This window comes from Brassica rapa, chromosome A03, assembly GCF_000309985.2.
Source record: "Brassica rapa cultivar Chiifu-401-42 chromosome A03, CAAS_Brap_v3.01, whole genome shotgun sequence".
NCBI lineage: Eukaryota > Viridiplantae > Streptophyta > Magnoliopsida > Brassicales > Brassicaceae > Brassica > Brassica rapa.
Genome location: NC_024797.2, coordinates 29,306,498 through 29,328,965, shown reverse-complemented (window position 1 = coordinate 29,328,965; position 22,468 = coordinate 29,306,498). Strand labels below are relative to the sequence as shown.

Genomic DNA, 22,468 nt, shown 5'->3' with positions numbered 1-22,468 from the left:
TCTCTTCTTAACATTTAGACCAAAAAAAAAAAAAAACTAGACCTCTGTGCTCTACTTAATGAATCAGAGAGAAACAATTTTGTTTTGGATATAAACTAAGAGGAAATAATTGAACCCTTGTACTTCTTTAAAATATCAACAATTCCTTGAATACTCTCAAATCGTTTCATGATTTCCAAATTGTGGAAATGAATCAAGCTTTAAAACAGAAATTATAATTAAAAAAAAAAACAAGAATTCCGAGTTTACTCGGAACTGAATCCTAATCTGGTAGCTGGATTATGCTTGTTGGAGACATTTTCTCTTACTTCTATGTTTAGGTTACTAATAAGATTTTGGAAGCTCTTTTCCAGCCAAGAATGATTTGAAAAGAATGAGAGCACGCTTTGGTTCGAATAAAGGCACCTCATGCCCCGCCCCTCTTACTGTTGCAAAAGTCAGTCCCTTGTATACCTCCGTCCATCCTCCCACCTATAACCACCCATTAACATCACTGCCTATAGTGCCTTGTATATGCGATATGTATCCATGCATGTAACATTCTATATATGTATATATACTATACCTGGTTACCGGAGTACCAAGGGTACCAACAAGTTTTCACCGGGAGATTGAGATGGCTGAGAGAAAACCGTGTAGCCGTCACTGGAACCACAGAATCTGTATCACCACTGCATAATGACAGTATACTCAATTGTTATGCATGTTAAACGGGTTTAATATGCAAGACGACCAGTTCAAAGATTCTATAGACGTTTGGTATAGGGCTGGACATTTTATCCGTTTAATTTGATTCGATTCATTATTCATTTCGATTCGATCCGAAAATTCCGGATATCCGTAAACTTTCAAAGCAAAGCAAATACTAAAAATTAATATCCGTTAAAATCGAAGCAAATCATAAATATTAAAATTTTAGGAAGCGGATATCCGATCCGATCCGGCAATATATAAATACATGTATATCCTGATTATATTTAAAGTTTGTAATGTATAAAATTATATAAATATTGTTCTAACATATGATTTGATAAATTCTATTTACATTGTTACTTATATAAAAATATTACATAAAAGGAAGAGAACAGATTTATGACAATTATAATTTTTTTTCTTAAGTTTTGTGTTATTTTAATTGTTAACTAAGTTCGAAAAATTTACAAAATATGTAGATTCACTACTTCTTTTAATTTTTATCATATATATCATGCAAAAAAATATTTTAAAAACCAGATTTGTATCAAATTTTTAAGACTATTTGTATTAATCGAAACATATGAGATATCCGCAAGTATTCGTAAATATCTGCAAATATTTATTTATTTTCTGGATATCCGTTTTTCTGAATATCCGTATTTTTTCGGAGCAAAGCAAATCGAAAATTTGGATTTCCGTGATATACGAAGCAAATCACAAATACCTTCAAAACCCGGATATCCGATCCGTGCCATAGCCTAATTTGGTAAACATTTTAATATTAATATTTTTTAATAATTTGGAGTTTATATATCTCTCTATATATATTTATATATTACTTTTTAAAAAAAAATTGAAGGTCTTGGAATGTGCCTAGAACCAGCCTTGTTAATGTTTCGGCAACAAGCATATATGGATGTGGTATAGGATGCGATAATATCTCCAGCTACATCAAACAATAGCTTACCTGAAAACCCATATCCTCAAACCAGCTGCTGCAAGTTCCTTGTAGACCGGTAACATCGTCTTGTCCGAGTCTTTCCAGTTCTTGATCAGAACATCACTGCACCACCCCATACAAGAACAAGAAAGCGTTTCTTTAAGCAACATGTTTTCGCAAATCATCTTCAAGTGGTGAAGCGAAGAGTTTACCTGCAAGCTGTCCATTTATAGCGAATCCCAGTGACGTTAGCATGCATAGCTCTCTGAACATCTTTACGGTTATAATACTTCTCTGCGTAGCTCTCCGTGCAAGGATCGTATCCAGACACAAACCGTCTACGCAAGAGTGTGTTTTTCATCCGTAAGAAACCAGTCTTCTTCTGCTTTGAAGCCACACACGTTGGAGTGTAAATGCTGTATTGGTCAATGTCACCGAACTCGTGGTTCATGGCGTAGTTAACAGCCGTGTCGCAGTCGTCAGAAACTTTATCGGCCGTGAAGTTGCAGTTTTTGAGAATTGACTTGTAGGTTTTGTCGGAAATAATTGCGTGGGTCCACCAGTAAGCTACGGTTCCTATGCTGTCGTACTCATTGTCCGTCACTGCGTTCCCCACCTTGATGAATAATGTATTGCAACCTTTGGTTAATTACAAATGTGACCAGTATTTTAGACTTGAGCTATATAGACCCTATTTATTAGTTATTACTACTTACCATGAATCCTTTCAGATTGATGATGGGTTTTGAGAAAGCTTTGTTGTAGTCATGTATCTTTTTAGCAAGCTGAGGTACATAGTGACCTGTCAAAGTTATATCAAGAATCATCATTAAATCATTGTTGTGCCTTTCAACAAATAAACAAACTATATAGTTAGGTAATAACATACCAGCATAACTTTCACCAGCAATGTAGAAGTCTCTATATTTGTATTGTGGAAATCTTGATAACCATTTGATAAGGAATATCAAATTGTCTTGAGCTGTGATATGTAATGTGATCACAAAATAAATCAAATTTCTCAGGTAAAACTGAGAATAAGGGCTAATCATGCCACCGGCTTATAACTAATTGAGATAATTTTTAAAAAACATATTGAACCTGTTTGTTCGTCTCCATAACTTTTTAGATCGTAACTTGTGTTCGTGTAAGAAAATCCAACACCGGCTGGTGATTCCAAAAACAGAAGGTTTGCATCTGTTATCGTAGACAGAAAACAAGGTTTAGATCAATTAACTTCTCATAATATATATTACGAAACTCCAAAATAATTTCTTACATACAAAAATAGAACAAATTGTTTGTAAATGAACATTTAGTTACCTTTGTTCCATGAGAACTTGTTGAGAAAGAGAGTGGAACCGGTTTTGTTGATACGGAATGGTCCAATTTCCTCTGAAGCTCCATAAGCAATCGACGAGCAGCCTGGTCCTGTAGATTTTGTTTTTATAAAATGTTATATTTTATAATTTCCATCGTCTTCAACATATATTTCAACTACTCTTTTCATAAATTTTTAAGTATGATTTTAAAAGAAAATTTCTTGATAAGCTTTCTAGACGTTGGTCCATGATGAAATGTGACCCATATTATGGTCCATTCTGTTCGTGCATGCTCCGACTTTCTTCCTACTAGTGATTAATTTAAATAAAAAATAACCATTGGCCAGAAATCAAAAGAATATTTGATGACGCATATATTTCTGGATCATGGTCCCGAAATAAAACTATCTATTTTTATTTAAAATAGTTTTAATTCTGTGTAAAAAAACAAAAGTTGTGTTACAAAAAAAGTTGCAAGAAAACATGCGCGGGAGTGAGTGAGTGTGGTTGTGTGCTCACACAACTATAGAATATCATCATCATTTTTCTCAACCTCCATGAACACGCATGCTTCTATTCGAAAGGGACTATGAAAATAATAAATAATATTAAGAGCCGTTTTTCTTATAAAAACCTAGGTCAACTTTTCTATTACAAATTGAAAAGCAACAAAACTAGTTAAAAAAAAAACTAAATGCACAGGGAAAGTCGGTAAGCTTTTTGGTAATGTTTATCAGTATAACTGTATACTAGACTTTGACCCGCGCGCCTGCGCGGGTGTATATTTTGAAAAATATGTTGATATTTGTTTTTCATGTAATTATTAGGATTTGAAAAAATGAATCTGAGGAACATAACCGATACCGATCCAAAAATATAGTACCAAACCCGAACATAAATTGATTAAATATTCTAATTATTCAAAAAAAAATTATTTAGAGAACCGAATCTGATCCGAACCGAAGTATTCGGGTACCCTAATTTATATTAAATAGATTTATATACTTATATATATTAATTATTTTTAGATTTAACGTATATAAAACATCAAGAATGATACTTTTAAATTGGTTTAAATACTTGAAAATATATATAGATAGTCAAAAGTAAATATCTGAAATAGTTAAAGTATACTCAAATCACCAAAAATACTTAAAATAATTATTGATTCCATATCCAAAATTTTAAATCAAGCCAATTGATATGTTAAGCTTAGGTATTCTGACATATGTTATTCAAATTTATACGTAATATATTATTTTATTTATACATTTTGAGAAATTTAAAATATATAATGATTTAAAACTTTAAAAATAATTTAAATTAGTTATCCAAACTCGAACCAAACCCGCAAAGATTTGAATCGAACTCAAACCAAAATTTAGAAACATTCTAATAAGGGTGAAATCTTTGACCCCGAAAACCCGAAATCCAAACCGATCAGAACCAAACCCGTATGGGTACCCAAAAGCCCATCCCTAGTCATTATTATATATCGTATTTTGTCATCATATAATTAATCATATTTTATATGTACCATCATATAAGTAATCATATAATTAATAGTATTTTATACATACCATCATATAAATAATTACATATATTATATTTTTAAAACTTAATATGAAATATAAAAACCATAATTTGAGTTGGTATTCAAATTGGGGTTTGTATTGTATTTTTCTTATATATATTGACAATATTTTTTTATAATGGTTATTGCAAAATAGTTTAGTTAAAATCCATTTTTGAATATATGTATATTTTTGAATCAATTTTTGATATAAATCAACTTTGAATTATTATTTTGATTTGAGATATGTATATAAAGTTTAAATTTTGTTAATGGTTAGTTTAGAAAAAAAAAAATTTAGGCAATTAGATTGACCCATTTTGGTATATTTTAAAACTGGCCTAGATAGATAGTTTCTTATAATATGATGAACTTTCAATTTTTTTAAAAAACATAAGCCCATTACTTTTTTTTTCTTAATACTACTATCCTTGTTTTCAAACAAATTTTTTTTTTTAAAAGACTACAATCAATGTTTCCAAACACTCTAAATTTTTTAATAATCCTATTCAAGTCTCCAAACACTCCAATTTTGTACTTGAGTTTTAATAAGATAGATTATAAGTTTTTATCACCTTTTTGTCATGCTTTCTTACACAAAGCTAATGAAGAGACAGAGGAACAAAGGCATCTAATAAAAGAACAAGTTGATGCTTGAAAGTGACAAGAGAAGTCTCAATATTTAATCATTTCATGGAAGAAAACTATATATGATCAGCTTACTCATGTGTTCTGTACTTATAATTGCATTGCGAATTATTTTAAAATAAGGTTGTATAAGAGTATAGGACAACTACATAAATTACATTCAGTCTACATTTATTAGCTTAACGAAATCAAACTGACAATAGGTTTCCCAGCGAGGTCCCATGTCGGCTACTAAACACTATTATGTTTTATTTGTTGTGGCTCTTTAAAGTCGTCATGAATGTATATGTCAAAAGCTGGTAAAAGTTCTAGTGTCATGAATCAGGCGCTTCAAGCAACGCCTGCACGATGAGGATATATATGTTATACTCCAAATTTAGATGTGTAATTTAGTGGGAGATAAGGGCCTTTACTCCAATGCGCGTGAGTAGTAGAAATGGGTAGGAGTGGTAGATTGCACACAGCTCGTGGAGGACTTATGTAGCAATATTAATGGTCTTGGATACTTTTCTTTTATTAAATAAAGATGTGATGTATATATAGATAAAGAAAGGAAGTGCAAGTTCAGTTAATGAAAGGCGGATGGGGTGGTTGAGATGCTGCTGCTATTGCTATTGCTATTTTGGTCACACATTGGTTTGTTTTTATCCAAAATAACTATTTTAACTTTTTGTTAAAGTAATTTAATAAATACACTAATTAGTAATGTAATGGCTGATAGATATGTTTTGTTTTGTCTCATAATTGTGGTCTTATGAAATTGTTTTAGGACTAACTTTTTGTTATGTCTTATGATGGGACTAAATGTTTGTTTTGTTTCTCTTTATACCCTTTTGTCTCCTTGTCCAAAAGAATAGATAGACTGTACTTATGAAATGATCTTTGATGCATAACTATATCTCTTATCTTAATTCATGGAATATATTGTTCTTTGTTTGGCTTTGCTTTTTATTTTTCATTTTACAAAATGTTTACTCTAAGCAGTATTTATTTTAGTTTGATTTGATCTGGTAGATTTAGAACTATATCCGGGTATAAAATGCATGATTGTGAGAAGAATAATCAGCAAGAAGCTATGAAACCCCTAAAATACATCTACAGTTAAACATATACGACTACACAAAGCTATAAACACAGAGATAATTTAGATATGCATACGAATGATTTAAATGGAGAAAACTGACCTCCATTCAGCCAAAGAAGAAGGGGTTTGGTGTGAGGAGAAGTTGACTCAGTGAGCCAATAAAAGAAAGAACGACCATGAGATTCATTCACATTGACATAGCCTGAGTATTGTGAGAATGTCACTTTTGGTTGCCCTGGAAGTGCTTTGATTCTGTCCTTTTCTTGCTCTCTTGAAGGCAATGATGATGGTGATGATGCCGATGATTTTGATAAAAGAGCTAGAAAAAGAAGAAAAATGAGATGGGTTCTTGCCATTTTCTTGTCCTCTCTCACCCTCTCCACTTTTCTTCTTCAATAAGTTTTTGGGTGTAAGATCATATAGTATATAGAATTATATGTATGTATACGTATGTATACTTATGTATTTATATGTGTGTGAATGAAGAGAGATGTATGGATATTGATGGATGGGGTTTTGGAGGTTCTTATTTAATGTGTGTTTTGCTGATTTACTACACAATGTGTAGGTTGGCCAGCTGTGAGTGGACCTTCCTTACTCACCACACTCTCTCTCAATGCTAGTGTATTTATTGGCATATATGTGAGTATATATAGGAACTACTCACGAGCTTGTAGATATAGGTATAGCCAATGTAGAAACTATTCACGAGTTTGTATAATACAGCCTCATATATACCAATTTGGTGAAATACTATATCATGTATATGTAATGTGGTGAAATACTATACATGTATATGTAATATTTGGCTTATATTAGTTGTGGACTTGTGGTATTGCTTCTCCCACATAGAATTGTGTCGCGGCAAATGCGGTGTGAAGGTGATAAGGTCCATTATTTCGGCTCCGAATACACATAAAAAAAAAATTGGTTAATGGGTGTGAATCAGTTATTAATTAAATAAAATTAGTTCATTCTGTAGATCAGCCGCATAGTATTCAGTATTCACATGTCAGCAATTACGTTTTTTAATTAAGTGTTTATGCACATAAGAGATGGTACATTGCTCTTGCTCATATACGAAGGCAAATCTGGATCTTGAATCAGAAGAAGAGATCATTTAGATTCAGAAGCAGATTAAAGCCATAAATAAAATATTGCATGATTAGTGATTATTTTATTCTATTATCTCACCCTCTCATGCATGTTATGTTTCTAGCTATCTACATGGTAATTAGGCGTAATTGACACTATCATTTCTATCACGTTTCTCTCAATACTAACTTTTAGGCGATTTTTTGGGGATTATTTAACTGTTTGATTATAATAATAAAAAAGACAATAGATGATAGATCATTCAAAAACGCTGTAGCACGTTTGTTCGAGAAGAACAAGCAAACAAAAGAAGAAGAAAAAAATAAGTAAACTGCATTTATTTACTTTGGGCAAGTAAGAATGAAAAAGGTGTAATTACCATAACTAACCAAAGAAGCAGAGAAACAAAAATAGAAAATGTCAAATAATAATGATGGCTTTTGTATCATATTGCAGAGAAGCAACTGTTCACCGTGCAAAAAAACTACCCTGCCTATAAAATCTAAAAGTGCAATTCTGTAGCAAAAGTAAATAACACAACATCATTCCTTGCCAATAAAAATTGGATACATGTGTGTGTTTAACGGTGTTTTTCGTTAAAAAATAATACGTACAGTTATTCACATTTAGAAATTTCAAGATGTAAGATGTTTAAAAGATTTTTTGATATATCAAAATATTAGATGTTTTCAATTTTCTAAATGATCTCTTATTTAATTAAAAATTATATACCAATTATTTTTTAAGTATATTATATAATTGAGTAAATTGTTTGTTCTATTTTAATGATATTTTAAAATAAAGTAACTTTCTTAGTACATGTGTTTCACCTAAAATATTTTATATTCTAAAACATAGACAATATAGTGGTATTATTTTTTATATTATCTACAATCTTTCTCTATTTTTTATTTTAAAATAGAATTTAGAGTAAAATTACTCCAACATCACTTTATTTTTCACTCTATGAAAAACTAAAATTTGGTTCAGTGCATAAATACAGTAATTTATTTATTTTTTATCTATCATTCTATTTTTCATTATAAATAGAATGAACCATCGGATATGGTTTTAGTAAACATATTAAAGATGTTGATTACATCTTTAATTCAATATTTATAGTATAAAATAGTATTATGTTTTGATCAAGTAGGCTTTTGTTTTGTCATATTTTGAGAGTTACATGTTCGGTTCCATAATATTTTAACCGGAGAAGCTGTTCGGCTCGGTTTTCATTATCACTTATTAATCGGAGAAGCTGTGCTGAACACAAGCTGTCAAAGATCACTTCTCCACCAGACTATTTACCAACTGCGCAAAAGCTTCAGTTGCGTTGTTGCGTAAGAAATGATAGGTCCAGACCGGTGCCCCAAAAATAGACTACGTATGTCTAAATATCAACACTGGCTAGGTTTTTTTTTCATGCTTGAAAATTTGCACTCAATTGTTGATTTGACTTTAGATTGTCATTGTATTGGTTTTACGGATGATTAAAAAAAGTGAAATTTTGTCACTCCCCTTCGTTATTAAAAGCATATTAAAACTTAGCTATAAATGCATAGTTTTTTTATAATTTTATACTCTTTCTGTTTTTGAATATAAGTCGTTTTAGAATTATGCACATAGATTAAGAAATCATTAATTTCTGCTATTTTCTAAACAAAAACATCATTAATTATTTACCTAACCACAAATTAACCAATAATAAAATATAAGGAATATTATCATTGATCACATAACATTAAGTGTTAATAAATTTTACATAGAAAACCAAAAACGTCATATAATTTGGAACATAAAAATTCCTCTAAAACGACTTATATAAAAATACGGAGGAAGTATTTCTTATATTTTTAAACTAATAAAATTTTAAGAAATGCAATTAATGTTTTTGAAGTTCACAATTTCTCATTATTAATTGACAAAAATTACATTGAAAATATAAAATATGTATTTTTTAAAATAAAAGTTTTCTTTATAATATAGATCTTTTAGGAACGGAGAAAATAGTATATAAATGGTCTTCGTAATACTACTATTTTTTTGGCAATACGATGCTCTGATTTGAAAGCTGTATGTCCGGTTTTATGTGGTCTAATACTTCCAGTCAAACATTTCGTTTATACAACTTTCGACGATTTAGTTAAATGCTCCAACTCCAATTAATATCAATCTTTTCGTAAGAAATATTTTGTTATGAGAATTTTTTTTTAGTTTCTTACACAAAATAAAGTATTAAATTGATTATCTTTTAAAGATACGTATATTACCTGTTAGTGGTAACATTTTAAAATATAACTTAGGTAAAAACAAAAGAAAAATATTACTCCCTCCATTTTTTTAATATAATTCGTTTTAGAATTGTGCACATAGATTAAGAAAATCATTAATTTTTTATATTTTCTAAACAAAAATATCATTAATTATTTAGTTAACCACAAATCAACCAATAATAAAATATAAAGTATATTATCATTGGTCATATAACATTAAATGTTAATAAATTTTACATAAAAGTCGAAAACGTCGTATAATTTGAAACATAAAAGTTTATTTGAGGGAGTAGAAAAGTTTTCGAAACCAACACTTGTTATGTTTTGCTTTTCAAAAACAGTATATTCCTAATAAATTGTGGAGAAAAGAAATGGGGATTGCGACCGTAATAGTATTATTACTAACACGTTAGACTTTGAACCAGCAAAGTCAAAACAATTTAAAGAGAGCTGGCGTAATGATGTGCAGATCCGAAGGAATAGCGATCATTAATGATATGGATTTTATGCAACTCGCAGAGTCAATCACGATCTATGTGTTTGGGGGGGTGTTGATGCAAATTGACGTTTACACAACATTAGTTGTATATATAATTGTTTAAATTAATGGTGGATTAAATTAACGAACCAATGTAATAGGGGCTGGTTGGTATGGATGTCGATTATTCGCTTAATTATGTAAAGTCGGAACAAGTTGGGATATATTATGGATTATAGGACCCAAGCTTCCATGCTAATAACCTGCGTCCTCATAAGAATGCATCACGACTATTAAATTGTAGTGGAGTTACTGGAGTATATATAGAAACCTTATATTAACCCAAGAATCTTCAATCAAGCAGGCTCCTGGATGTGGAAAAAAATATTAAAGTGCAGGGAGATTACAAAACGAATGTACAGAGTTGAAGTAAGGAATGGGAAAAAGACTTCTTTCTAGTTCGAAAATTGGTCTCCATTATTTTACCAAAAAAAAAAAAAAAAAAAAAAAAAAATTGGTCTCCATTGGGGTGCTTGAAGGACTTGCTAAGAGATGGAAGTTGTATTGATTTGGGAATATTAATTAACGCGACAGTAGAGGAGAGTTGGAAGCATAGAAAAAGGTCTCATCGAGTAGTGATTCTGAACAGAGTGGAAGAAGAGATTGAGAAAAGTAGAAGAAGTAGAGTTAATGAAGAGGACATTTCGCTATGGTTGAATGGGAAAGGTCAGAGGAAAAAGATGTTTTCCACACAGGGAACTTGGGAGTTTATTAGAGAGAAAAAAATTTGCTGTGAATGGGCTTATGCAGTGTGGTTTAAGTATTCAACACCAAGATACTCATTTATCTTATGGATGGCAATGAAGGGTAGACTTGCAACTGGAGATAAGATGAGACTCTGGAAGAGTAATATAAATGAAGCGTGTGTTTTATGCAATGAGCCGCTGAAAACCCTTGAGCATTTGTTCTTCGAATGTAGTTACTCTGCGAAGATATGGGAGGTGCTCATGAAGGAAATCTTAAAGGATCAGTATACAGTGAGATGGGTAGTTATACTGAGACTTCTGAGAGACCCGACAAGATGCAAGATGCAGTTATTCATTATCAAGTACTTGTTACAAGCAACTGTCTACATGATATGGAGAGAGCGTAATAGAAGACGACATGGAGAGGCGAATGCTCCAGCAGAGTTATTGATAAAACTGCTAGATAAAAACATGAGGAATAAGCTCACACTAATACAGAAGAAGGGGGATGACAAGTTTAGACAGGGGATGCAGTTTTGGTTTTACACAAGGTAGGGAAACTCAGTTGCTTGTAATCCAAGAAGGGGGTCTAGTAGGAGTGAGGGCTGGACATCCAGTAGAAGTGAGAGCTGGCTGCTTAGTAGGAGTGAGAGCTAGGTAGACTTGGAAAGGTTTGGACATACAGTAGGAGTGAGAGCTGGCTGCCTAGTAGGAGTGAAAGCTAGGTGGTTTTGAGAAAGTTGATAATGGAAGAGGAGACTGATGAGTAAAAGGAGTAACTTCAATTTGGTATTAGTCAAACTTGTATAGAAAATCTTAGGAATGGACACATTTGTAACAAGGTTTTTTTCTTTTGAATTAAATTTAACATTCAATTCAAAAAAAAAATATAATGCTAGAAATTACGGAACTATCAAGAGTAATATTCGAGTGATTCGGTCTAAAAGGAAGAACGAGATCATTGAGATGAAAAGCTAAAGCTTATTTTGTACTCTTGTTCAGATTCATGAGAGCATAAGAGTAAGTCAGGCCTTCGTAGAGCCCATGGGCTTTGATAAATAAAATTAAACGTCCTCAAGATATACGAGACTTCATCGGTCCATGTTGTGTTGCATAAAACACAGAGTTTTAACGCAGTTGCCGTGTTGGAATATCGTCGTGTGTCGTCAGTCAAAGGGACATCAGACATTCATTATTCACCGTCCATAGACATGAGCCACCCGGCTTCCACGAAGCAAAGTGCGGTTTGACTTTCTTTTCTTTTTTCATTTACCTAAACCAAATTAACATTTTAGTTCGTGTCTGAATTCGTGACAAAAAAAAATTTCGTGTCTGAATATATCCATGTACTAAATTCTCTTACTCTATGATACTCCAAATTCAGATTTACATATTTTAAAAATATAATAATCAAACGACAACTAAAGTCTAAAACTAAAAAAGGAAACAAATCCGAAATAATTAATTTCTACTAACCACCAACCAAACAAAAAAAAAATTCCTGACTCAGGAAAAAAAAAGAATCACTATAATATTATTTGAGAAGTCACTTTCCTAGGTGTCGCGTTCACGTTAACTCTTACGGTGGTTGATTACTACGATACCCCTAATGAAATAAAAAAGTACATTTAATTCTTTACTTTTTAAAATTTTCCAAAAACAATATAAATAAAAAGGAAAAATTTTTAAAGTCTTAAAAATAATTTAAAAACGAAAAAATATATGTATATATAATATGATTTCATAAAAAAAGGAAAGTTCACAAAATAGTAATATTCCATTTAAAAATATCTTTAAGTAACAAAAATATACTTTTGAAGTAATAAAATACTTTTTTTTATCTACATCTTCTTAGATGAAATATATATTTGTATATAATGCGATTTCAAAAAAAACAAAGTTCACACAAATGATCTTGGTATTAGAAAAAGAAATATTTTTCTTTTAAAACATAATTTTACACAATACAAAAATATATTTTCAAAGTAATTGAATTTTTTTTTATATCTATATATTTTCTTAGATGATTACACAAAATAATTAAGTAACATAAACGTATATAGGTTTAATTAACAAAAAATAAATTTTTATTATTATTATTAAAATGTTTATTTATGTTTTTTCATATATTTAGTTTACTATAATATCTTACAATTATGGGAAAATAAATAAATTTTATTTTACTTATATAATATAATTTATAAAATACAATCACATATTTACTGCATATTTTAAGAGATATTGAAAAAACTGAAAATACATTTTAGCAATAAACATATTAACAAATGAACATATTAGCAACTAATCCAACTTATATCCAAAATAATAGATGTAACTAAAATAAGAATGTATAATTTATTAGCAACTAACCCAACTTATATATAAAATTATAGATGTAACTACAATAAGAATGTATAATTTATTTATTTTGTTTATATAATAATAATTTATTTATTTTGTTTATATAATTATAATTTATTTATTTTATAAATTTAAATTATATGATGACATAAAACCTATTAACAAATGATAAATAAAATACTAACTCACTGTTACAATTTAGATCTTTTGTAAAATTTATATATATGCATGAGACTTTAGAATATTATCATTATATTAATTTATGTAATTTGGAATAAGACATTTTAGTTTATTTTTTATTTTATTCTAATCACAATATATCTTAAATTATATATAATCTTAATAAAATATACCTATGTATTTAAGACAACAACCAACCTAAAATGTAAATAAGAAAATTAATCAAAAATTAATATATTTACAAAAAATCTCTATAATAGTTGAATTCAAATAAATAAACAGAATCCAATATGTCCAAATGACAACTAAATTGACTGTAAAAACAACAAAACCAATTAGATAAATATTTAATTAAAGTAATATGATATAATTAATATAAACTATACATACAAATTATAAATTAATTTGAAATTAAAAATAAATATCAATTAATTATTATATTATATTTATTTTATAAATATTTATGTCCGTGCATGAGCACGGGAAAATCACCTAGTATACATATAACAGGGAATCACTAGAGCATTTCATTATTTAACTTTTTATTTTATTTTATTTTGTTCGTCATCGTCTCTCTCGCCAAGAAAACGACAAGCATCAAGGTTTGTATCCGATCTTATTCCTCTTTTGCTTTTATTGTTTCAATTTGATCGGAACACAAGACCTGTGTTCTGTTTCGGATTCAAAAAACGACAATCCATAGAAGATCCTAGGTTCCTCAATTCGAATGTCCTAATCCGTACTAAACCTGTCGGAACGGATTCATTTGTTTCTCGAATAATTGTTTTTTTCTCTCGATCGTGACAAAGCTCGTAAATTGGATGATCCCGTGTTGTTAATTGATCAAAAAGATTCAATTTTTAATCTAATGGTTATCTCTGTGATTTGATTTGATTTTTTTCAGGGAAGATGTTAGAACAGCTTTTGATATTCACCAGAGGAGGCCTTATCCTCTGGACATGCAAAGAGATCGGAAACGCTCTCAAAGGCTCACCAATCGACACTCTGATCCGCTCCTGCCTCCTCGAGGAACGTTCCGGTGAAGTCTCCTTCAACTACGGCGCCTACACTCTCAAATGGACGTTCCACAACGATCTCGGACTCGTCTTCGTCGCTGTCTACCAGAAGATTCTCCAGCTTCTCTACGTTGACGACTTGCTCTCCATTGTGAAGCAAAGCTTCTCCGAGATGTACGATCCTAAGCGTATGAGGTACGATGATTTCGACGAGACGTTTAGGCAGCTTAGGGTTGAAGCTGAGGCTAGGGCCGAGGAGATGAAGAGGACGAAGCAGGTGGCGAAGCCTTTGAATGGTGTTAAGAAGCAAGGGCAGGTGTCGAAGGAGGAAACGAAGAAGAGCAATGGTGAGAAGAAGGATGATGGAGATAAAGTCAGTGTCTTGAGTAACGGGAATCATAAGATGGAAGATGATGTTGCTAACGGGAAAGAGAACAGTGCTGATAATAATAATAATAGTGTTGGAGTTGATGTAAGTAAGCTTGCGAAGCTGAGGAGTAAAGGTGTGAGAGGTAGAGGAGGTTTAAGGAAAGCTGACAGTTTAGGTAGTAATAAAGGCTCTTCCAAGGTTGTGGAGCCACCTAAGAAGGCGACTAAGAAGAATAGGGTTTGGGATGATGCGGCGGCTGCTCCTAAGCAGGAGGAGGAGAAGCTGGACTTCACGGATGAAAATGGGGACAATGGTCATGTGGATGTTGTGGCTGCTGCTGACCAAGGAGAAAGTATGATGGATAAGGAAGAGGTTTTTAGTAGTGATAGTGAGAGTGAAGATGATGAACCAAGAAGTGATGAGAAGCCTGAGGCTAAGAAGAAGGGATGGTTTTCTTCTGTTTTCCAGAGGTTAGTTTGTTGCTAATTTACTTAAATCTATTATATTATCTAATAATTATTAAAAGGATAATGCAATCTGTGTTCAGTATTACTGGAAAGGCGAATCTTGAAAGGACAGACCTTGAACCGGCGTTGAAAGCTTTGAAGGAACGGCTCATGACCAAGAATGTGGTACGTGTCTGTACAGCGCACCGTTTCTTATGTGTTATGTTTCTTACTCAATGGTAAAAAAAATCGTTAGGCGGTAACTAGACGTTCTGTAGAGAATTAGCTAGTAGACGGATTATTCGGGTGCTAGACATTAACAAATTATTGATTTATTTTATATATATGTTACATTTATATAAGATGTTTTAGTTTTTGGATTTAATTATAAAATTATTTTGATGAATTGTCAAAATTAGATTTACAAAACAAAAGAAACTGGAACCATGTTCTTACTTTTGGGATTTTCCATTTCACAGGCTGAAGAGATAGCTGAGAAGCTTTGTGAGTCAGTGGAAGCAAGTCTTGAAGGAAAGAAGTTAGCTTCGTTCACAAGAATCTCTTCAACCGTTCAGGTGTTGTGTTTTGTCCTTGTAGCTCTAATTGAATCTAGAAAACATTTTGATATGCAGTCTCTTGATTGCGGTGAAACATATGGCTTCAGGGAGCAATGGAGGAGGCTCTGATCCGTATATTGACTCCAAGACGCTCCATTGATATAATGAGAGACGTTCATGCTGCCAAAGAACAGAGGAGGCCTTATGTGGTCGTGTTTGTTGGAGTCAACGGAGTTGGTAAATCCACCAATCTTGCCAAAGTGGCGTATTGGCTTCAGCAGCATAAGGTCAGCGTGATGATGGCTGCTTGTGACACGTTCCGTTCTGGAGCTGTTGAGCAGTTAAGGACTCATGCTCGTAGGTTACAGGTAATCACATCATCTGTGTTTCTTAGTTGATTATGTAGATACTGATTTAACGATTATTGGTGGCAACAGATACCGATATTCGAAAAGGGGTATGAGAAGGATCCAGCAGTAGTTGCTAAAGAAGCCATACAGGAAGCTACTCGTAATGGATCAGATGTTGTTCTTGTTGACACAGCTGGTCGGATGCAGGATAATGAGCCTTTGATGAGGGCTCTCTCGAAGCTCATCAACCTTAACAAACCGGACTTGGTCTTGTTTGTTGGTGAAGCTCTTGTTGGAAACGATGCAGTAGACCAGCTCTCTAAGTTTAATCAGGTTCAGTTTCTTTTTTAGATTCTTGTCATATGTTTAATGGAACCTTATTGAACTGTTTGTCTTTTTTTCTGAAATTCAGAAACTTTCGGATCTCTCTACTTCCGGGAACACAAGATTGATTGATGGAATCTTACTGACGAAGTTCGATACCATTGATGACAAGGTACACAATAAAACATTGATAGAAGGATTTATTATTATTAGTGTTATTAGTGTTTTGTGTATGAGTTTTGTTAATGAGTGTTTGGGACGGGGCTTTGTAGGTTGGAGCAGCTTTGTCGATGGTTTACATATCGGGAGCACCGGTTATGTTCGTGGGTTGTGGCCAGTCTTACACTGATCTGAAGAAGCTCAATGTCAAAGCCATAGTCAAGACACTTCTCAAATGATCTTCTCATAATCATCATCAATATCATCAATGTCTTATCCATCATACTTTATCTTAGTTCTTGATTTTGATTTGAAGACGATTTTTCTCTTTGGCTGTGATATTTGTTTTTAACTCAGAATAGACCATTTCGTTGGAGTCGCGACAATCTCCATACCATGGTTTTTTATATAATGTAACGTTTGTCTTTGTACTAAATGCTTCTATGTTTCATGTCAAATCTTGGCATCCTGGTTTAAGTTAACCATCTATACCTTTCTCAATCTTATTTATCACCGGTTAAGCTAACAAAGGCCGTGTGACTGGTTGTGCTTTCAAATGTGTAGAAACCTAGGCCATATAGGTTAAGAACAAGACTTTGAGATTATAATTCTATAATCTGACAAAACTGGTGTTCCTCTTGACCACTGTATACGCGTTAAAAGACAAGAACAGTACTCAAGTCAGGTTAATAATGGTGATGCATGCTACAATGCTACCAGAGTACCAATCAAAGCTAAAGTCTAGCACTTTAAAAAAAGAAAAACGTTTGAATCAGTCGCTCTACCAATTAACAGCCATTAAAGATGTTTAGTTTCGTTCTCGACCACAACGGCTCCTTAAGTCGTAACTCGTAACTAGTATTAGTACTCGAGAACTTTCAAGTCTAACGTATAAACTACTGGTGTTACAAAAAATAAAACGTATAAACTACTGTTACCGTTTGTATACAGTTTTGATTATAATCAATTACTAGTAGCAGTTATACGACAGAGAGAAATGTACTGCTTTATTAGCTGTTAATAAAATTGAACAAGGTCAAAGACTACACTACACAACTGGTACCTCTTACGTTATTACATTGTAAAAGTACGTGTACTAAATATACTTTTGCTTTTACCTAGGACTAATCTTTGTGTGTCATAGATTGAGACATGTTCAAATCTATAAAGATTCCTTTTGCCAAAATTATATTATCACTTAAAGTTGATTTAAGTAAATAGAATAAACACAAAATTAACTACTCATTCATGCATACATGATTGGTGGCCTAATGGTTTAAGAAGATTCATCATGGCAGGCTGGGTATTCCAGATATACGTAAATTTGATAAAATAGACAACTATGAAAATAATGAACAAGAAAACGAGAGCAAGTATCGTAATTCATTTCCATAATTTTCAAATATTGTTTTATTTTATATTTTTCTTCTCGTTTTCAAGATTTTATGTACTTCATGTGTTTTAAAGAATATCATTTTAACATTTTTTTCTTGTTAAAATAATGTCATTTTAGAATTCTAATGCAAATTATACTTATTTTCTGTTTGATATAATTAATTGCAAACTGCATGGATCTTATAAAAAATCTATTTATCTCAATTAATATTGCTCAAATATATGTAATTCATAAAAATATAAATATGTGAAAATGTCAAAGTGACATTTTTTATGAAATGGAGTAGTATATTTTAACAATATTTTAATGTATTTGTAAATGATATTCCTAGTTTTTAATATCTCTCATTAATAAAATTATTAAATATATATGGAAACTTAGTATATATTTCAAAAAGTGGATCTATTTTTTTTTGATAAATTCTTTAAAACAAGTTAATTAGCTGTTTTGGTAATTTTGCAAACAAATTAAATGTTTTTGAAAACAGTCAAACAATATATTGAGTACAAACAACTCATGGCAATCTATTAAACATTTCAAACCAAAAATTTCGTGTCAGTTTCTAAATTCACTAATATATTCTGTAAAAACTGTCATTGACTTACCAGATCAGAGGAAGATTACACTTTAATATTAATCAAGACCATATTTATTTCAAGCTCGGTCGGATCTCCCGAACCTAAGCAAAAACTCGGTTAAGCTCCAACCCACAATGGCTATATAAACAGCATCCACCACACCCAAGTATCTTCACATTTGTGCTAAACAAAAACAAAAGAGAGACAAACTCCAAACACCAAACTCAAAAATAACCAGAGAGTTGTTTGCTCTAAACTAGAAGTCAAGAAAATGGGAATCATAGTTCCAGTATTGACCCTTGTTTTCCTCTTGCTCACCACAATGAGCCATGCTGCCTCCAAACCGAGGATGATTCTGGTTGGTGGATATGTTGGGGCGTGGAAGGTTCCAGATTCTCCCAGCAACACTCTCAATCACTGGGCTGAGGCAAATCGTTTCAAAGTCGGCGACGTTCTTGGTACTCTTCATTATTAAACACCTCTTCATCTTTCTTACGATGCATGATAGTTTTGATTATGTTTCTCCTAATGCTTATACATCACAAAGAAAAACTATATGTGGGAAAAAAATGAAAAAGGAATCATTTATTTCAAATAATATTAAAATATTTGTTTGATGTGTTAGACAATAATATCAACCGAAGGCATGTTTGAATGCAATGATATATCATATCTTTGATATACATTATTTTGGTTTTATAATTGATGTATTCATGCATGTGGATCAGTGTGGAATTATGACGCGAAAGTTGATTCGGTGTTACAAGTGACAAAAGAAGATTACGATAGTTGTAACATAGCAAAGCCCTTGAAGCAGTTCAATGATGGAGACACAAAGTTCGAGCTTGACAACTCAGGAGCTTACTTCTTCATCAGTGGTGCTCCTGGAAGCTGCACTAAAGGCGAGAAGATTCATCTTGTTGTTCTGTCTGAACGCAATAATCCTGGTGGCGGTAGCGGTGACGGTGGCAGTCCTATGGTCTCTCCCGTTACTAGTTCTCCGGCGCCTTCAACTCACGCTCCAGCTCCAGCTCCAAACGCTGCGGTTGGATTGAAGGTTGGAAGCGGTTTGTTCTTGACCGCGTTTGCGATTGTTTTGGCTATGGCTTAGAGGCATTGATCGAGAGAATGCAGCGTTATCGTTTTCAATCTTTTTAGCAAGATTTATTATTTGTCTTTTTTCATGTTGTTAAAGTTTCAAATCTTTTTTAGCAAGATTTATGTGCGTTTTTCAATTAAAAAGGATGTTTATCACTCTCAAAAGTCTATTCTTGTGATTTGAGCTTAATTTTATATCTGAACGTTTTTATTAATCTCAACATGGGAACGAAACTGAAAATCCTACTATATAAAAGGAACTAAATTCAAGGCTTTTGGGACTATCCACCTCAACCAAAATATTCTCATCCAAAAAAAATTAGAAATAGATGTCATTTAGAAAATAATTAATAACATACAATTTTTGATATTTTTAGAAATTTCAAATTTGTAACTGCTAATTTATTAATAAAAAAGGAACTAAATTCAAGGCTATTGAGACTATCCACCTCAGCCAAAATATTCTCATCCAAAGAGAATTAGAAATAGATGTCATTTAGAAGATAATTAACTAACATACGACTTTTGATATTTTTAGAAATTTCAAATTTGTAATTGCTAATTTATTAATAAAATCATATATCTATATTGAATTATGTTCTATTTTTAATCGTTAGACTTCAAGGGTAAATAAATTATTAATTTATAATATATATAGTTTATAACTTTATATTGCAATTATAAATAAAGAGAAAATAATCAGAGAGGGTGAAGAAGCTCATGTAAAATTATATAATAAAAATGGTAAAATGGTGAGTATGATGAGGTAAATCTAAGAAAATTTGTTGTACAAATTATGGTGCTTTCTTCGTCCACTAAAATGATTTAAAGTAAGATATATATTCACATAAATAAGTCAATATTTGTTGTTTTTTTGGTAAGATGTTAAGATAATCATTTTCTAAAAGGTTACACTGTTGTTTTTAAACAACTTATTACAGCAAGGAAACAAAAACAACCAACAACAACTCAAGGTAAAAAAAGCCTTAAGGAGGTCTTATACAAGAAAGATAAAAAAAAAAGTAGAGAAGAGGAGAAAGAAGAACTTGCCGTGTAAGAGAGGAGACGGTCACGCATCATACGGTCGAGAGAGGTAAGGATGACTAATGAAGGTGAGGAGACAGCTGTGAACACACGAGCATTACGCTCTTTCCACAGCAGGTAGATGGCTGACTGAAAGTAGAGCTTGATGACTGGAGTAGCATGTGCATCTGTGTTGACGCGAGGTTGATTGATCCAGGCTGCAACAGAGTGTAGATCAGCCGGAGAAGAAATCCAAACTTCAGCAGCAAAAGGCTCCCATATCAAGCGAGAGAAAGAGCACTCAAAAAAGAGATGATAGTGAGTATCTATTTCCAGATTACAAAGGACACACGTTCCTGAGACATTTAACCTCCAACGCCTCAAGCGATCCTTGGTTGGTAGTTTTCTCCTCAAAGCCAACCATCATATAAACGCATTACGTAGAATATGTTCCTTGAACCAAATAGTTTTGTGCCAATATTTGTTGTTGATAGTGTTTATATTCTTTTCTGACATTAGTATCCATATTTTTTAGTAAACTGATCAAAAGAGATTAGTTTGTGGAGCTAACCAAACGAGGATTATAGTGTTTACTTTGGAAAAAGTAATAGGTTGAATGATAAATGGCGTGCGTGCTTTTTCACATGAAAATCTGCACATGTATTAAAATTGTAAGATTTGAATCATAGAAAAAATATAGTGTATATGACTGAAGTTGGTCCATTCCGAAACTAAAGATGGCTAAAATTCTTCTTTGTCAAAATGCATATATGTGAATCTTATATGAATAGAGTTCTTCATTGCTTATAGCAGTGTAATAAACTTTGTGTGTAAAAGAGAAGAAATGTTATATAAGTGGAAACAAAAATTATGATTTTTTTTTCTTGTGCCTATAGGCTCTTCGCAATTTGAAGAAGAAAGAACATATTGTGTAAAAATCTTTGGCTCGGTCAAATTTTATCCAGTTGTTTATAAAACTGTTGTTATCTGATTCATTTAATTTTTCAGTGTTGATTTAAAAGCCCAAAAAATCCATCTATACTAACCTTTTGATATTTTTTTCTGTGATTTGAATTTAAAAAGAGATAAAACTTTCGATAAGTTATGTAAACTCAGAACAAGTATTTAGCTTTAGAAAGCATTTACATGTTTCAAACTTATAATATATACATATATAATGTTTAAAATTATGCATATAAAACCTGTGTAAAATGTGCATGAATATGTTTCTCTTCTTTAATGTGTTAATTGTACTATATATAATATTATTTTAAAATTTCAAAAAGTTTATGTCACATACAAAAAACCATATATAAAAATATGTAATTCTCCATCTACAACAAAAAAAATGAAAAATTATAAACATATAAATTAAGAAAAACTAACATTGGAAAAACAAGAAGTTAATGTAAAAGAAAAAAACCGACAAATAATATTATAAATAAAATAAATTTATAAGACACAATCCGCGTGAAGCACGGAAAAAATCTCTAGTGTTTATAAATGAACAGTTATGCAATGGGCTAAGAGAAACTCTATTTCATAAAACTTTAGAGGAATTCTCAAAGAAAAGCAATTTTATTATCTAATACAATTTCATTATATATCTAATTTTATTTAAAAAGATAAATAGTCTACGAATTGCTCACAAAATTGTCAAAGTTTTCATTTGACAAATTTGCTTCATTCTCTCAAAGTTTTCATTTGACAAATTACCTCTATTAGTCTAATGGGCTATTTATTCAATGACTTTAC

The 22,468-nt window shown here is 31.6% G+C and overlaps 3 protein-coding genes across 3 annotated transcripts; 2 read left to right on the top strand and 1 right to left on the bottom strand.

The window, feature by feature from the left end:
- Positions 1–91: 91 nt before the first annotated feature.
- Positions 92–7,491, bottom strand: LOC103861985 (serine carboxypeptidase 24). The gene is made up of 9 exons (XM_009139699.3): positions 6,364–7,491; positions 2,960–3,067; positions 2,738–2,833; positions 2,526–2,618; positions 2,353–2,438; positions 1,849–2,252; positions 1,664–1,759; positions 566–671; positions 92–471 (listed from the first exon to the last, which is right to left on the bottom strand). The coding sequence occupies exons 1-9, from the start codon at positions 6,617–6,619 to the stop codon at positions 325–327; spliced, it is 1,392 nt and encodes a 463-aa protein (XP_009137947.1). The 5' UTR covers positions 6,620–7,491; the 3' UTR covers positions 92–324.
- A 6,383-nt stretch (positions 7,492–13,874) lies between these two features.
- Positions 13,875–17,105, top strand: LOC103861982 (signal recognition particle receptor subunit alpha). Its single transcript, XM_009139695.3, has 8 exons — positions 13,875–13,998; positions 14,301–15,252; positions 15,330–15,414; positions 15,708–15,803; positions 15,893–16,153; positions 16,223–16,468; positions 16,548–16,631; positions 16,732–17,105. The coding sequence occupies exons 2-8, from the start codon at positions 14,306–14,308 to the stop codon at positions 16,855–16,857; spliced, it is 1,845 nt and encodes a 614-aa protein (XP_009137943.1). The 5' UTR covers positions 13,875–13,998; positions 14,301–14,305; the 3' UTR covers positions 16,858–17,105.
- Positions 17,106–17,358: 253 nt separating this feature from the next.
- On the top strand, positions 17,359–20,136 carry LOC103861981 (early nodulin-like protein 3). Its single transcript, XM_009139694.3, has 2 exons — positions 17,359–19,050; positions 19,321–20,136. Exons 1-2 carry the CDS (start codon positions 18,864–18,866, stop codon positions 19,701–19,703), a joined length of 570 nt encoding a protein of 189 aa, XP_009137942.1. The 5' UTR covers positions 17,359–18,863; the 3' UTR covers positions 19,704–20,136.
- The last annotated feature ends 2,332 nt before the right edge of the window (positions 20,137–22,468 follow it).